The sequence below is a fragment of the Canis lupus genome, chromosome 23 (assembly GCF_048164855.1).
Source record: "Canis lupus baileyi chromosome 23, mCanLup2.hap1, whole genome shotgun sequence".
Taxonomy (NCBI): Eukaryota; Metazoa; Chordata; class Mammalia; order Carnivora; family Canidae; genus Canis; species Canis lupus.
In genome coordinates, this window is record NC_132860.1 from 22,718,425 (window position 1) to 22,736,804 (window position 18,380).

The following is an 18,380-nucleotide window of genomic DNA, read 5'->3' on the forward strand; positions in this document are numbered from 1 at the left end:
CCTAAATTCTGTGATTGTGATAGTGTGTGTGACCAAAGGAGTGCATGATAGTTTCTATCTGTATGATGTGAGATAGTCACTATGAATATCTGAGTGCCTAAGTGTGTGTAGGAGTGTAAAAATTCATATTTAATGGTACCTTTGTGTGACTAGGTGTGTTCATGCTCATCCTGTGCAAAAGAACCACATTGTGCTTGTCTCTATCTTCCTGACTTTTCTTCCGGGGTTAATCACATTTAGGAATCCTTAACTGACACCCTTATGGTCCAAACAATGAAAAATGTTTGTTAGGTGGTGGTAGAACATGTTTTCTTTGGGGTAGAAGTTTTCAGGGTTGCTCTCTAGGCCAAGGAACATCTGGAGCATAGATGAAATATGCCCTTCTGGTTTACCTAAATTTGCTCAGGATTTAAGGACAGTGGAGTATATCTATCTTGTGAGAGAGACAAGTTGGCACTGTTAAGAACCTTTCCATTTCTTTAATAAGTGGAAATAATCTTGGAGTGAAGGTGATAAAAAGCAAATATGGATAGGCTGCATTTAATAAGACTTCGTGGAGACATTGTCTTTATTTTTCCTTTAACTATTCAATTTTATTTTTGTATATATATAAATTCTGCTTTCTTTACAATTTTGGGATTTAGTGTCTTTTAACACATAGACCAAAACTCAGGAACAAGTGGATTACCCTGTTTTGTCCACCCTATGAGATTATATTCTTTCCCATCCCTCGTTTTTTTTTTTCTTTTGCTATTTATTTTATTTTTATAAATTTATTTTTTATTGGTGTTCAATTTGCCAACATATAGAATAACACTCAGTGCTCATCCCATCAAGTGCCCCCCTCAGTGTCTGTCACCCAGTCACCCCCACCCCCCCACCTCCCCTTCCACCACCCCTAGTTTGTTTCCCAGAGCTAGGAGTCTCTCATGTTCTGTCTCCCTTCCTGATATTTGACTTATTTCACTCAGTATAATACCCTCCAATACCCACCATTTGCTTCGACGTGGATGGAACTGGAGGGTATTATGCTGAGTGAAATAAGTCAATCGGAGAAGGAGAAACATTACATGGTCTCATTCATTTGGGAAATATCAGAGATATTGTCTTTAAACCTGGGTCAGGAGAAAGAGAGATGTTTAGAGGGGGAATAGAGAAAAGAAATTCTACTAGTTAAATGATTCCTTTGAATTCTCATTTGGAGGAGAGGAAACAAAGCAATTGACAAATTCCTTCCCATGGCCCACATACTTTCAGGATTATTACTAATACTCGGATGTTCTCCAGCCTCTAGGCACCATCTAACTTATTCCACTGTATTTACTAAGAGAACTAGGAAAAAATATGGAAATTCTAGAAAGTCAAAAGAATAAGGAGTTGTTAAAAGGAAATAGAGAAGTTATTATGCCTAAATTCCAAAGAGGAACTTTTGTATTTTTTTATATTTTAAATACAGATTTTCCCAGTTTTTTCCCTAGATTTTCCCAGTTTTATTGTGATATTATTAGCATATAACATGTCATTTTAGAGTATACAATGTGATGATTTGATATACATATATACTGCAAAATGATCACGACAATAAGATTAGTTAAGACCTCCATTCTCTACATAATTTCCATTTTGTGTGTTGTGTTTGTGTATGTGAGGTGATAACATTTGATGACTTTCAAGTGCATATTATAGTATTGTGAATTATAGTCACTCTGCTCTAATTAGATTCACAGAATTTATTCATCTTAGGGCTGGAAGCCTGTATCCACTAACATCTCCCCATTCCCTTACCATCCCCTCAGCCCTGGTAACCACCATTCTTTTCTCTACAGAATGGAGCTTTAATTTTGAGATATTAAGTATGATGGAAATACAGTTACAGAGATATTTTGGATTAAGGCTGAGAAGAATTTTTTTTTAAGATTTATTTATTTGTTTGTTTGTTTGAGAGAGAGAATGTATGAGCTGGAGGGGCAGAGAGGAAGAAAGAATCCAAAGCAGACTCTGTGTTCAGTTAGTGCCCAATGTGGGGCTTAATCTCACAGCTATGAGATCACAACCTGAGATGAAACCAAGGGTTGTATGGTTAGTCAAATGTGCCACCCAGGCGACCCAAGGCTGAGAAGTTTTTATAGTATATTTTTCTCAATGTGCACCATTCTGACTACTGTTTACTTTTCCTGGAGTTAGACTGACACTGCTTAAGGATGAAGACAAAGAAAGAAGAGTCAGTAAAAAAATCTACAGAAAGAGATGCTAAGTAGGAGGAAACAGAATTGCCAACAATATTAACTCTGATAAAGAGATCAAATGGGTGAAGAGAGAGTATGTTTTATTTCAATTTAGCAACAAAGAGGTCACTGGTAAGCATAGAGAAATTTGTTTCAGTTGAAAGAGGGAAGTGTAGAAGCCACAGTGCAAGAAATTGAGCAATGATAGAAGGTTAGGTCAATAAAATTGAAACCCTGACTTTCAGGATCTCCGAATGGAACTGGAAAAGCAGAGACATAAACAAGCCTCCTTTCCATGGCATCCAGAGAAACAGTGCTTCAGAATGTTTGATTAGGAATTAAGGAAGGTAATAGGTAGCAAGAGAGGGAGGATTATGTCTTTATGAAGGTCTGGTCTTGTACATGCTTATTGCCTGAAAGGAAAGAGACAAAAAGGGAGAGGCTGAACATCCAGTACAATAGACTGTTGGGAGAAGTTTCTGAAAGAGATAGCAAGAAATGGAATCTGATGGTGGAGGGCCTGGTCTTAGAGAAGGGGAGACATCTCTTTCTCAGAAACCAAAGGGTAAGAACGGATTAAGATGTGAGTTTAAAATTCAGGTAGTGGTAGAATCACTGTCTGTCACTCTCTTTTCCAATAAAATACCTGAATCTTTGTTTTTTTTCCAGCTTTACACCCAGAAGTTGGGTTATAGAATTTATCAAAGGTTGGAGTTTCCTGTATGAATGTGAGGGAGAAGCAATGAGAAAATGAAGGTACCAGTCCCAGTGGGAGAGTGGGTTAGAGAATAAGTGAGGAGAAGCTCATAGACAAACAGACCAGAATGATATGAGAGTTATTGAGACGCCCCGAGCAGTACATGGGCATGAGAAAGTAGGAGAGGTGGAAGGTAGAAAGCAATTAATGGAGTAAAACATAAAGGAATTTAAGATTTTAGAGGTGGAACAATTTTTGGTGATGACATGTCTGAGGGTAGCCATGGGACTAGGAGTCTGAGGAGACGACCAAGATTCTCAAAGTGGTAATAAGTTCACAGAGTAGAAGTTTCATCTGCACCATTGACCTAAGGGTTCCCAAAATCATGGGTGGTGTTTCCTTTTACCTGATTATCTTAATTTCTATTTGTCCCAAATTTCCAGAAGGTGGCTTCTGGGATGAGGTGGGGCAAGTGAAGGGATGATGCACTTTGAGGTGAAGGTTAGGAGCCATCATTCATGCTGTCTCCTACCTTGATGCCTTGTCTGTCATGTGTATTCACCTGATCATCACACTTTCATAGTGTTTCTACCATAGCCTAGACAGACTGCTGGGCACTGGTGATAGAGAAATGAGTAGACCCCAGTTACTATCCTCAGAGAGCTCATAGACTAATGGGAGAAGCAGGAATATAGACAAACACTTTCAATCTCTAACCTTTTGTGTTGGAGACAGGATGTCTGAAAGAAAGTGAAGAACTCCCCCAACACATCCTCCGGGGCCCATCTCCCATCTGTATTCTCCCACCTGCCTACCATGTTGAGCTTCAATGATACCCCCTTCCATCCAGCCACACTCCAGCTGACAGGCATTCCGGGGATGCAGACAGGCCATGCCTGGGTTGCCCTGGCTTTCTGCATCCTCTACCTAATTTCCATCATAGGCAACCTCAGCATCCTCACTCTGGTGATTCGGGAGCCTGCGCTGCACCAGCCCATGTACTACTTCCTCTCTATGCTGTCTCTCAACGATCTGGGAGTGTCCTTCTCTACACTTCCCACTGTGCTTGCTACCTTTTGTTTCAACTACCACCATGTTGGCTTCGATGCCTGCTTAGTTCAGATGTTCTTCATCCACACTTTCTCTTTCATGGAATCAGGCATATTGCTGGCCATGAGCTTTGATCGCTTTGTGGCTATTTGTGACCCATTACGATATGCCACTGTGCTCACCAACAGCCGCATCTTGGCTATGGGCCTGGGCATCCTTGCCAAGAGTTTCATCACTCTCTTCCCTTTCCCTTTTCTGGTAAAACGACTGCCCTTCTGCAAGGGCAGAATTTTGCATCATTCATACTGTCTCCATCCAGATCTCATGAAAGTGGCCTGTGGAGACATCCATGTTAACAACATCTATGGGCTTTTTGTGGTCATTTTCACCTATGGCATAGACTCAGTGTTTATCCTGCTTTCCTATGCATTGATTCTGAGAGCCGTGCTGGCCATCGCATCCCAGGAGCAACGGCTCAAAGCACTCAACACCTGCATGTCACACATCTGTGCAGTGCTGGCTTTTTATGTGCCCATAATTGCTGTCTCCATGATCCATCGTTTCTGGAAAAGTGCCCCATCTGTTGTTCATGTCATGATGTCCAATGTCTACCTGTTTGTACCCCCCGTGCTCAACCCGATCATCTACAGTGTGAAGACAAAGGAGATACGCAGAGGGATCTTCAAAGTCCTCTATAAATCCCAGAGCTGAGGAAGGCTACTGAGAGAAGTCCTCTGGAGAAAAGACTGGGACTGGCTAGCCAGCTTTAGAAATGCTCAAACATGGGGAGGGGAACCAGAATCTTGATAATTGTGAATATGGAACTAATAAGAGAGTATCTGACTCAGTAAGATGTCATAAATATATATTGGACATTTACCATGTGAAAAAGCTTGTGCCAGTTGCTTAGAATGTTATAATGGTGAACAAATCATATGAAGAGATAGATGCATCAAGGGAAAAACATAAAAATGAGTAACAGATACACTGAAAAATGTTTATGGAAACAATGAAATTTTACCTAGCACATAGGCTGAGCACAAATAATTCTACAGCCACCCAGAGTGAGGGAAGCGATAAACACTGGAGACAAATAAAATTCTGTGGAGGCTTGGTGCTTCATGGGCAAGAGAAGACACATTTGGCTTGTGGATATGGGGATAAGATTGTGTGTGTGTGTGTGTGTGTGTGTGTGTGTGTGTGTAAAGTGGTTTGTGAAGGATGAGAGGGTTAGGATACTTGGTACAGGGTGGTAGGAAGAAGTGAAGGTAATGATCTTAGCATAAATAACTGCCTGAGAAGAAATCTTTAGGCAAGTGAATGCTAGGACCTTACTGTTCCAAGTGTGGCCCAATGAACAGCAGCACGGGTATATCTGGTAGCCTATTAGAGAAACAGAATCTTATACCTCACACAAGACCTACTGAATTCACATTGTATTTTATTAAGACCCATGGTGATTAAAGCTTGAGAAGTACAGTACTACTCTATTCAAAAAACCTCTCAGGCAGTGCCCATGTGATTTGTAACAAAAGATAACAAGACTCATGAGTTACAAGAGTCTGAAAAAGTGGTTCTCAAAGTGGAAGTCCCACACCAGCGTCACCAGCAACATTTGGGAACTTGTTAAGCATGCACATTCTCAGGCCCTTCCTCAGATCTCTTGAACCAGAAACTCTGGGGAGTGAGATCTAGCAAACTGTGTTTTAATTAAGTCCTCCAGGTAATCCTGATATAATTCTCCAAGGTTGAGAAGCCTTAATCTAGAATATCGGTCTAGAATATTTAGAAGAATTGCAAACAGTTTTGTAAGGGGAAGTTGCACTTTGAGAAGCTTGAGAAGTACAATCTTGAGAAGATCATGGGTGGTTTTATTTAAGGATTTTATTTATTTATTTGAGAGTGAGAGAAAGAGAGAGCAGGAGGAGGGGCAGAGGGGAAGTGAATGGGACAAATAGTTTCCATGCAGAGTGCTGAATACCCCCTCAGTCTCACGACACTGAAATCAGGACTTGAGCTGAAATCAGTAATCGGATGCTTAATCGACTGTGCCACCCAGGTTCCCCATGGGTGGTTTTTAAAGCTGAGGGAGACTGAGTGCAGGACAACTAGACATATGGTGCTATGGTAAAGGGAAATGCAGACTTACAGCCTTTTACCTCCATGAGATGGTGCGGGTGGAACACTGAAATAGCATCACAGAAGGATTTGATGAACAATTCCTAGCCATTCCACGGTCACCCTGAGGCCCCGCATCCCATCATGTGATTCCCTTCCTTACCGCCCCCACCACTGCCAATTCCCACCCCATGCCAGCACAACCTACCTAGAATCCAAAATTCAGGCACACTGTACTTTTAAGGCTGCCCTCTAGGCAATTAGAAACTAGAAGGAAAAAAAAATCAGTTGTTTGTCACAGTGGGATGTGAAACCTTGCTAGTTGTCAATGGGATTTCAAAGCATACCAGTCCCCCTGACCAACAACTCTCTGAGGCTTCTCTTTACTACAAAGTACATGAATTTTTTTCTAAAGAGTATATTCCTTTTCTTTCTTTTTTTTTTTTTTTTTTGAAGGGATATGCCTCCTGTGGTTATATTCTTCTACGACAAGCATGCACTTGCATTGTGCCTGTTCTGGCTTTACTCTATTGTGGAAAATCCCAATGATACTCCACAGGGCACATTTATTTCTTTGTTTAAGCTTTGTGGAGGGAAAGTGTTTCATAATTTCCCCATGGATGACTTTTAACACTTATAATAATTCCCTTTTGTTGGGATTTGTACAGATGTTATATTTATCACTCCAAATGAGTACTTAGGATTTCTCTTGATTTTTCCTGTCAATGAATGGAAATAGAAACTGAGTCTTATCTATATCTCAAAAAGTTCTACACCTAGCACAATGTTTGGTACCCCCAGTACATGTTAGTTAAATGAATAATCAAATGACTAATCAAATAAATGAATTAATGGGATCTGATCTTATGCCTGTTCCTCATCATGTCATCCCTAATGACAAAGCTAGAGTCACTCGGTTCTATGACTTCTCAAAGTCTTGCCCCTCCTCATCTGGAGCATATGTCCAATCTGCATTTTTTTAGGTCTCTTTTCTTTCTCCCATGATTTTCTGACTTTTTAAAAGATTATTTATTTATTTATTTATTTATTTATTTATTTAATTATTTTTTTTTATTGGAGAGAGAGAGAGAGAGGCAGAGACACAGGCAGAGGGAGAAGCAGGCTCCATGCAAGGAGCCTGACATGGGACTCGATCTCAGGACTCCAGGATCACGCCCTAGGCTGAAGGCAGGTGCTAAACCACTGAGCCACCCAGGGATCCTGATTTTCTGACTTTATTCACAAGGTTATTATCTAAATTCTCTTGAATCCCATCTCCAGGTTCCCAACTTATTCATCTGACTGAACCAATTCTACAATAATGGAAGGCAGAAAGTGCTCTTAAACTGGCTCTCTGAGATACTTCAAAGTTCCTCATGGACAAGGTGGAAATTTCCTCTATATCCATCTTCTATTTGCTTTCCCTATATATCCTGCCCCTTGAATAAAAAAGAGGGAGAGAACTCCCCTGCTATCCCTTCCTAAATATATCTTTACCTTATTTGAAACTGAAACAAGGAAGAGGCCAACTGAAATACTTAGTGGTAAGTCTAGATATTTGGGATATGAAACTGGGGACTCTTGCAAAACTTATGATAATTATCATGTGAGGTACAATCACATTAAAACTGTCACTTTCTTCTTTTCATTTGAATGTCTACCCCTATAGATAGGTACTAACTTCCTTATGAATTGGGTCCCAAGTTGAAAAAAATGCTAATCTCTTGAAATTAGGAAGCTGGTAGATGATAAAACTGGGACTCAAACCTATCTATATTTGTGTGACTTTGAACCCCACAGTCTTTTAGCATCCTGGGATGTCTCTCCTGGAGACCTCAGAAGTTGGGGGATTGAGGACGAAGGATGGGAGTAAGAGTTGAGTGAGGAACAGCTGTTCCCCACATAAGTGGGTGAAGAAAGCTATGATCATATCCCCTATGGGTTGAATTCTAGGCTCCAAGTGCTCTTCTCTTGAGTTCTTAGTCCCGGACTTTGTCCACTGGGGTCTAAGCTTTAGATTCTGCCTGAAATAAAGGTTTTAAACCCAGAATTTGAGGGTGTAGACTTCTGGTTCTGGACTGAGAGTTCCAAATTTGAGACGGGATAATTGGGGCCCATGAGAATGTTGCCATGGATTTTGGGACTTGTCCTCATCTTCTTCATCACAGGGAAGAAGTTGAGATTTTTATTTTCTGTGTGGAGAGAAGGAAGTATATTTAGGGGATGTGTTTTTCTTTTCTTTCTGTTCCCAAGGTGACAGCTAATCCTTCTCTTTTCCCCATCACCAGTTTAGCATCACCCTCAGGCACACCAAGACCCCAGGGTCCTGGCCTCCAGGGAGTATCACTCAGAGATACAGAGTCGGCCTCCTCTTTGGGCTAGTGCCAGCCTAAGGCTTATCTTTATGCCTTTGTGAGCTCTGGCCTACCCTCTTTCAATCTCATTGCCATCTTACAAAGCTCTCTCAGGTGAGTCTGAGCTTGTTTGTGCCTCCCAGGTATACGTGCAAGAGTATGTTTTTGTCTACAATTCCATTTGTGCTTCTGAGTTTCTTTTGGTCTCTCTGTCTCTGCATCTTCGAGTGAGTCTCTATCAAGGCCTGTAGGGGCTGTGTACTCACTGTGATTTGTTTGGCCAGCGAGGGAGAGGTTTAAGAAATAAAATCCCCATATCTAATTTTAATGCAGGTTTCCTACAAATAGAGTAATATTTATTCAAATGCTCCTGTGTCCTCCCACACAGGTAGGGTGCTGGAAGGGTCCTGGAAGCTGGCTTAGAGAAAGACACATGATCACACATCAAGAGTTGAGAGCTGGCCTCTGTTGGGCCCCACACAGATCCACAGCCATGATATTCTCAGTGCTATGGAAGAGAGATCTTGGAAGGCAGGACATCAGGCCTGAGGGCAGAAAGAGAGTCAAAAGGGCTTTTAATCCCAATTAAAGGGATTGTTGGAATTGTCCCTCCAGTATTCCCATCAAGGATTATTCAGTCTTTGCTGAAACATCTTCACTGATCAGAAGGTTATCATCCTGTTATATAGCTTTGACCCTTAGAAAACTCTTCCTTACCTGGGTCCAAGACTGTCTCCCTGTGATCTCACCTATCACTCAGTACCTCTTACACGCACCCCCCTACATCTCTCTCTTCTCTCCAAACAAAATACCTCTGGATCCTTCTGTGCACTTTAAATGACTTGATCCCCTTGCCCTTGAGTGTGACCCACCTGGTTTACTCCCGATCTACAGTGTAGAACCCAGAAATGAAAGCACTCAGTTATGGTCCTGAGCAGTATGTTCATACTTTTATTAGTTCATGATTTCTTAAGCATGTCTTTCTGTTAGAATTATGTGAAGCACTAGGAAAATAAGAATGAACTAGGCAAAAATTGACCCTAAAAGATCTGAAAGCAGGACAGAAAGGACAGAGGCATGAATGCAATTCTACCAAAATGGAAAAAGTCTGCACAGAATATTTTATTTTATTTTATTTTATTTATTTATTTATTTTTTTGCACAGAATATTTTAAAGTCACAGGTGAGAAAGTATTTCTGCTTAAACAGTGTTAGGAAAAGGTGCAGATAAAATGAAAGTTTTGAGTATAAATAATAGTAGAAGTTAAGAAAATCATCAAAGAAGATAAAGACAATGTAAGCAGGTGGAAAAGTATTGAATTTTATGTATATATGTTAAGACACATTGTCTTCTGAATAAAATACTTGCATTAACAAAGACTAAAACCAATTAATTTTTATGAGCTACATATCACACTGTCTATCCATACTAGATTTACTCTCTGTGAAATACTCTGACAGGAGGGCTTGTGATGAGGAAATTGAAATTCAGTTACTTTGAGCAGCTAAAGGAATTGAGGAAAAGTCATCTGAAGAAAGGAAGATTACAGAATATTATGATGGAACATTGAGATACATTCAATAATTTATTATCCAGTTGGAGTATTTATTAAGAATCTGTGATGTGCTTGACCCTGTGCTAGTATTGGGTGTCCAATGATTAAAATATGAAAAAAAGTTAAATGCTATATTTACTTTAGTGGAGTTTACAGTGTAATAGGGGATATAACATTTAACAAATAATTATGTAAGTAAATACATGTTTGCAAGTTAAGATGTGTTTTGGAAAAAATTAACAGATATCATGAAGAATAATATTCAGGTGAAACCTGAAAAAGATTGTTGTGGCTCTGTGTCTGCAGCAATTATATGTAATACGGAGGAAGCACATTTAAGCCCAATGAAAGAAAGCACTTCGGAAGTCAGTGCATCTAACCAAGATACTGGCTGTAGGTACGGTGAGCTCCCCATCATTGGGAATGTTCAAGCTGAGTATGGGTGATAGTTTGATAAGGATACTGTAGAGGGAATTCTCTCATTTTGTACAAGACTAGACTCTGGCTTCAGGTCCTAGAATACTGTTAAGTTAGTGGCCAAATCAATGGGTTTCTGAGAAGGGCCACTTCAGAAGGTCTCCTCATCTCTTCCACCTGTCCCCCTGTCTGCAGAGGAGGCAGGAAAAAAAATGTGCATCTGCTACTCTGTCCTTTTCACTGCTTGTGAAAATAAAGACCAGCTTCTCCAGCATCTACACATTCTTCTCCTTCAGGTGACTTCCATTTCAGATGCCGGGGCTGGGTTTCATAAGAAGGAAGGACTGCAGGACTTAGAGTTGGAAGAGCCAGATTCTAGGCCCACCTTAGCCTCTTACTGGCTTACTTCACATGATTGTTATGGGACTGAAATGAGGCAGCTTGGTAGTGAGGCAGTGGCCCCTCTGGTTATCATTTCTATGATTCACATTGTCATTTGAGTTAATTTCCTGGACCTGTGCGCTCCTGGGTTCTTCCCTTACCATGCCCCAACTCACATGTTCCCCCACCACACACACTGTGGGTCATGGTTGGTACTTCCAAGCCCTCGCTGTTAACTTTCTGCCAAAGAGATGAGGTTTTATCAGTGGCAGGCAGTCTCAGGTGAGGCAGGTGAAGACCCACAGGTGAGATGATTAGATAAAGCCCTAAAATGCTCCTAACAGGTCCTGCTCTCCCATTGGGTGCACCTTCACAGAAGTGATTATGCGAAACTAGCCCGCAACCTGTTACTTCTATGTGCATTACCTTGGGGTATTATGAGCAAACCCAAGTTTATTTAGAGGAGCTCCAGGATGTCAAAGAATCTAGCAGGTGATGGGACACAAGGAAATGTTTAAGTTATAAGTAAGGAGTGGGATGGGAAGTCTGTCTTTAAAAAAAAAAAAGACTTGGGGAATCTTTGCAAGTTATAATTTTGCTTAAAACACTCACTGTAAAGTGACTGGAATATCTGCCACTCCAATGGATCTAGATTAGTTCTCAACCTTGAGTTTACTTTGAGAGCTTTAAAACATATTGATAACTAGACTCTGCATCCAAAGATTCTAATTTAATTGGTTTGGGGTATTAACTGGGCACTGGGATTTTTAAGTTTCCTAGATAATTCTAACCTGTAGCCAAGGTTGAGAACCACGGATTACAAGACAGGACCAAGGGACACGAATGGATAAGGACATAAGCAAATGTGTATCACAGAAGTTCTTAATCTTGAGAAAACATGAGAAATAGACTGCATGGGATATCAGCAGGGTTGGTGCATGAAGAGAGGGCTACAGAGTGAAGAGAGTAAGACAAGGCAGATCTGGGGCTCTTCTCACTGAACCTTGTCATGGTCCATGGTCATAACTCTTTGCATTCCCTTAGCTGCATATTGTCCTGCCTGTCCATTCCACTGTAGTGTTCTCATTAAACTCTTTAGATAAATATGGACCATTTAACACCAATAGAAAGTAACTTCAGAGTAAAGAATTGATCAAGAATCCAGGAATCACACATCCATGTCAATTGGGTGAATAAGTGAACTGATCATTGGCGATAATTCAGCTTGTATACCATTTGTGATTGTATCTTCCTACTTCATATTTTAAAATTTATTTTATAAATTTAGGGATGCCTGGTGGCTCAGTTGGTTAAACAGCTGCCTTCAGCTTGGGTCATGATCCCAGGGGCCTGGAATTGAGCCCCGTATCAGGCTCCCTACTTCTCTCTCTCTCTCTCTCCCCTGCTGTTCCCTCTGCTTGTGTGCATTCTCTCTGTGTCTCTCTGTCAAATAAATAAATAAAATCTTTTAAAAATTTTATTTTACAAGTTAAAATTATTTATTTCATTTATTATGTTAATAGTGCACCTTGTACCTTACATCACATTATATCACATATTCTTGCCACCTTCTAATTGGGGTTTAACTATTTCTCTCTGATCTTTCACCATGAATGGAGTCCTTTATCTCTGTGTCTTTGACTTCTCCATGGATTCCAGATCAAATCTGTTATTTTTACAAAAGATTTTATTTATTTATTCATGAGAGACACACAAAGAGAGGCAGAGACATAGGCAGAGGGAGAAGCAGACTCCCTGTGGGGACCCTGATGCGGGACTCAATCCCAGTACCTGGGAACACGACCTGAGCAAAGGCAAACGCTCAACCGCTGAGCCACCCAGGTGCCGCAAGAAGAAAGGCAAAATCTGTTATTTTGAAGCCAATACACTTTTGCATTCTGAGAACCATGTTTAAATTTAGAAGTCTTTTGTGTATTAGTATAATTCTCAGTTGGAATGTCCATATCCTTTACACCTTTATTCATATTTCTCCTTTTATAAGTTTTATAAAACCCCTGTCTCATTTTCATTCAGAACCTTTCTTTCCCTGGAGTGGGATGGGGACACACATGGAGGTTACCACTTTCCTTGGTTACCCTTGGCATCCATGATTGCTCAGGCTCACAGTGGCAGAGCTGAAATGCAATTCTTCCTGGTGACTCCATTCTAGATCAAACTAACATTTGGTCTCATCTCCATAGTGAAAATAAGAAACATCACTAGAAGAATCTGCAGATCTAAGCAATCACGTATGTTCTGCAGAAACTGAGTCTTAGGCTTTTGGTACATTCCCTATTCTTCCTCTTTGGGTCTGTCTCTCTAAGAGTAAAATAGTTGATTCAGCATTTTGCATGCCATGCAATATCTTGATTACCATCAACCATATGAGACAGATGGATTTTTATCCCTAATTTACAAATGGGTGCACTGAGACTTGAAGGGTTAAGATATCTGCTGAAGGTCATATTGACGGTAAGCTGTCAACTGGGCTTCAAACTGAGGTCTGCTAGAATCTGTGTGTAGCACTCTAAAACACTGAACATATGATATTAATTTTCCCAATTTTTTTCTTATACACAAAAGTACTACTATTATCTCCATGTTACAAATAAAAAAACAAAAACAAACAAACAAAATCCCCTTTGGATTAGAGTATAAATAAGTTGTCCACATCATACATCTTGTAATCGGCTGAGTATGGATTTTGACAGGTCTGATTTATTCTAGTGTTTCTTTTTTATTTATATATTTTTTATTGGAGTTCAATTTGCGAACATATAGTATAACACCCAGTGCTCATCCCATCATGTGCCCCCCTCAGTGCCTGTCACCCAATCACCCCCTCCCCTTCCACTATCCCTGTTCGTTTCCCAGATTTAGGAGTCTCTCATGTTTTGTCACCCTCTCAAATTTTTCCCACTCATTTTCTTTCCTTTCCCCTATAATCATTTTCACCATGTTTTATATTCCCCATATTAGTGAAACCATATAATGATAGTTCTTCTCCGATTGACTTACTTCACTCAGCATAATAACCTACAATTCCATCCACAGGGAAGCAAATGGCTCTCAACTCTATGGTCAACTAATATTCAACAAAGGAGGAAATACTATTCACTGGAGAAAGGAAAGTCTATGCTAGTGTTGCTGCTCTTAATTTTTAAGCTATGTTGTCTCTCATAAGATTGAACAGTCTCAAATATATCCTTTACATGTAGAATTTTAGGATTCTAGAAGTCAGAGAAAAAGGAGGTGAGAAGAAAGTGTGTGATGATATAGATGACTCCAACATCCCTCACTTCCTTCCATCTCTTCCCTTCAGACTATGAGGTGGGCTCCTAAGGAAGAAGACCTTCAGGAGGAAGCTAATTTATTTTTTCCTCCAAATATCAGGTGAAGACTTATCTCTGCTGTTGGTGACATGGGAGCTGAAAGCAATGAAAGTCTTGACGTCCTATCTGTCTTCCTAACTGGCATCCCAGGATTAGAGTCCCAGCATGGCTGGCTTTCCATTCCCTTCTCCACTATGTATGTTGTGGCCATTGTGGGTAACAGCCTAATCATGATAGCAGTGCAGGAGGACCCTGTGCTACATGAGCCCATGTACCTGTTTCTCTCCATGCTGGCTGTGACTGAGGTGGGTGTTTCTGTGTCTACACTGCCCACTGTCATGGGTATTCTTTGGTTTGATGCCCGCCAGATCGATTTTGATGGCTGCCTGGCTCAGATGTTCTTCATCCACACCTTCTCTTGTATGGAGTCAGGGGTCCTTTTGGCCATGAGTTATGACCGCTTTGTAGCCATCTATAATCCACTGCGATATACTGCCATCCTAACCCTGCCCCGTATCATCTGCATGGGTCTGGGAATCACACTGAAGAGTGTGACACTTATGGCCCCACTTCCCATCCTTTTGAAGCAACTGCCTTATTGCCACACTAATGTCCTCTCCCATTCCTACTGTCTCCACTCAGACTTGATCCAGCTGCCTTGTGCTGATACTAAGCTCAATAGTATTCTAGGCTTGGCCATTGTCCTGGCCACTTTTGGGCTGGACTCACTGCTCATTGTGGTCTCTTATGTGCTGATTCTTTACACTGTGCTGGGCATTGCTTCTGAGGAGGGACGGTGGAAGGCCCTCAACACGTGTGTATCACATATGTGTGCAGTGCTTGTGTACTACGTGCCTATGATTGGTGTGTCTGTGATGCATCGTGCTGCCAAGCATGCCTCACCCCTGGTCCATACACTCATGTCTAGCATATACCTTTTTGTGCCCCCTGTGCTCAATCCCATCATCTACAGTGTCAAGACCAAGCCAATCCGACAGGGAATTTTCACCTTGTTTTCTTGCAAGAGGAAATAGTTCTGAATCCCTCCAATAGGATGGAGATGTTGAGCCACTCCATGAACTCTGATGGTGTTTCTGCTGTGAGCAAAGCAGTACACCAGGCATTTTATGGAGGAATAGGAATGAGGAATTCAAAGCGTTGTCACAGGGTTGACTCTGGATCACAAGTCATCTCTAGTCCTTTTTGTTTCGCATCTTGTCAATGTATGTGTGTCTCTGTATGTAGGTAAGTACATGTCTTCTCTAACCAGATGTGATCAGCTTGAGGGCAGAGATGGTGAATTTCACTTTTCCATTTTCCTTTAAAAGCCCTAGCAAAAAGCCTGATAAATAGTTAAGTTTAGCAATAAAGGCTGGAGTCTTACAGATGTTTAAATGGAAATAAAACAAATTGCTGTTTTTGGTAGGTTAAGCAGGGATTAAGAATATTCCCCAAGAAAGAATGATCATCCTAGGAATTTGCCTTTGCATGAGGTGAATAGTCTTTCTGGTTTGTGCCAGATAATCATGGTTTACACTTACCCTCCTCAGCATCATTATTAATAGCACTCCTTTCCCTCTCCCAAATGTCCTTGTTTAGGTAATTAATTATATGGTAACCTATTTATAATGCTGCCTTCTTTCTTTTATATAAGGAACCAGATTCTGTACAATCTTCATCCTGTGGTCTCCACCCGAAGAATTTATTTAACTGGGAGACTCTGAGGTTGAGAAACAGCTGATTAAATTGCCTCAGCTTAGGCATAAAACAAACTACGGACAATCTCCTAGTGCCCAGGTGTCAGATCCTAAGAATACCAGCCAAAGTCCTAAATTTTGCCCTGCTAGAATCTCAGACCCTATTTCTAGGGCCAGTTGATCTGGTGTCACTGTGCCTGGATATTCCCGTTTTTCTTTACTCCACTCCCTTTAGCTGTCAGTAACCTCAGCATATTATGTGATGGGTATATTTTTATATGTTCCTTGACCCTGCCCCCATTTCAGCCCTATCATTGTGGGGCTAATTGGTCCTGCTTGTATCTGCCTATGGCTCTCTGGGGTTTCCTGGAAATCTTTAGTCAAATGAGAAAGACCATTCTCACACCTCCAAAGTGTCACAAGGCTCTATATAGACTGGGTTGATGGGACTGTGCTGGTTGATCAGTAACTGGTTTTAGGCTTTCAGCCTCCAATTATAGGGCCTTTAGCTTACTTTTTACAATGCAGATGTTTTCCTCACCATTTACAGTTCTTTCCAACTTCATCCAGCTTATCAGGAGATGGTGACCTTCTTGTCCCTAATTACTAGTTTACATGCCCACCAGTGACAGCGTCTATAAAGTCAAGATGACTGATTATTTCTTACAACTGCATGTGCACCCCAAATTTTCTGGAAATAAAAAGTTTAATTTTTAGGGACACCAGGGTGGGACAGTCAGTTAAGTGTCCAACTCTTGGTTTCGGCTTAGGTTGTGATCTGATGGCTATGAGCTCGAGCTCAGCATTGGACTCCATGCTCAGCATGGAATCTGATTAAGACTCTCTCTACCCTCCCTCCCCCTCTAAAATAATTAAATAAATATTTTAATTTTATTTTTTTTAAGATTTTGTTTACTTATTCATGAGAGACTCAGAGAGAGAGAGAGAGACAGAGAGACAGAGAGGCAGAGACACAGGCAGAGGGAGAAGCAGGCTCCATGCAGGGAGCCTGACATGGGACTCTATCCCAGGTCTCCAGGATCACAGCCTGGGCTGAAGGCGGCGCTAAACCACTGAGCCACCAGGGCTGCCCAATAAAATATTTTTAAGAGTTTAATTTTTAAAAGGGTATGCAAAATACAAACCTAAATTTTGTATTGGAACTTAACAGGCATAGAATTCATCAGAATTTTAGAACATCTGCTCTTCAGAACTATTATTAAGAAAATGAAAAAGTAAGCTAAAGATGGGGAAAATATTTACAATACATATATCTCACAAAGGACTTACATAGAGTATATAAAGACCTTTTAATGTGATAAAATACAATACAACTAAAACCACAGTGAGCTAGGACTTACCAACCTAGCATGCCTAACATTGAAAAGACTGACAATGCTAAGTGCAAGCAAAGATGTCACATATTGCTGGTGGAAATGTAAAATAGTATGACTGCTTTGGAAAACTGCATGGCAGGCACACCTAGATATTTATACAAGAGAAATTATATCATAATTCATGAAAAAACTTACATAGATTTTTTTTGTAATAGCCCCAATATGGAAACAACTGAAATGTCCACCAACAGGTGAATGGATAAGCAAATTGGGGATATCCATATAATAGAACACTACTCAGTTATAAAAAGAACAAATTATCATACACACAAAGATATGAATGAATCTCACAAACATGGTGAGAAAGAGAAAATAGACACAAAAGACTACACAGGATAATTTCATTTATATGAAATTCTAGAAAAGGCAAAACCTAATCTATAGTGACAGAAAATAGATCACTGGTTGCCAGGGGCTGGGTGCAGGGAGGGGATTGACTGGAAGTGGTTAAGAGGGAAGTTTGAGGGGAGTGATGGAAAATTTCTGGATTTTGATGGGGTGGTAGGTGTAAGTATTTGTCTAAATCACCAAACTGTACCCTGATAATAATGTGCATTTAATTTTATGTAAATTATAACTCATTATGGTTGATTTTTGAAAGATAAAATACAAGCCTATATTATGTCTTAGATTCAATGCACATAAAAATACTCTATCAACTTGCTATTAAAGTTTCTAAATGCTCACACAGAAAAAATGTGGCTGATCTATTTGCCCAGTAACATTTCTCTTATGACAACGCGTTAGTTACAACTAGTGATATGCACATCGGGGCACCTGGGTGGTTTAGTCAGTTAAGCATCTGACTCAATTTTGTTAGGCTTAGGTCAATGATCTCAGGGTCATGAGATTGAGCCCCCTGTGGGACTCCATGCTTACCAGAGTCTGCTTCTCTCCCTCTCCCTTTCCCTTTGCCACTCTCTACATGCTCCCTCTCCCCCTCTCTCTCTCAAATAAATAAATCTAAAGAAAAAACAAATATCCCCCCCAAACCAAAGACTGATATGCACATAAATAACATCTAAGAAAAATATGTGCAGTACTGTACCATAATGAATGTGATATCTACAATAATTTAATGTTAGCCGATTTTTAATATACATGATACCACTATTTTTTTCCTGCCAGGTTAAAAGTTGTCACTGGAATCCTCTGT

General features: G+C 40.5%; 2 protein-coding genes across 2 annotated transcripts; both read left to right on the top strand.

The window, feature by feature from the left end:
* The first annotated feature begins 3,738 nt into the window (after positions 1–3,738).
* LOC140615481 (olfactory receptor 51I1) lies at positions 3,739–4,683 on the top strand. Its single transcript, XM_072795348.1, has one exon. It carries the CDS (start codon positions 3,739–3,741, stop codon positions 4,681–4,683), a length of 945 nt encoding a protein of 314 aa, XP_072651449.1.
* Positions 4,684–14,219: 9,536 nt separating this feature from the next.
* Positions 14,220–15,164, top strand: LOC140615268 (olfactory receptor 51I2-like). Its single transcript, XM_072795186.1, has one exon. The coding sequence runs from the start codon at positions 14,220–14,222 to the stop codon at positions 15,162–15,164; it is 945 nt and encodes a 314-aa protein (XP_072651287.1).
* The last annotated feature ends 3,216 nt before the right edge of the window (positions 15,165–18,380 follow it).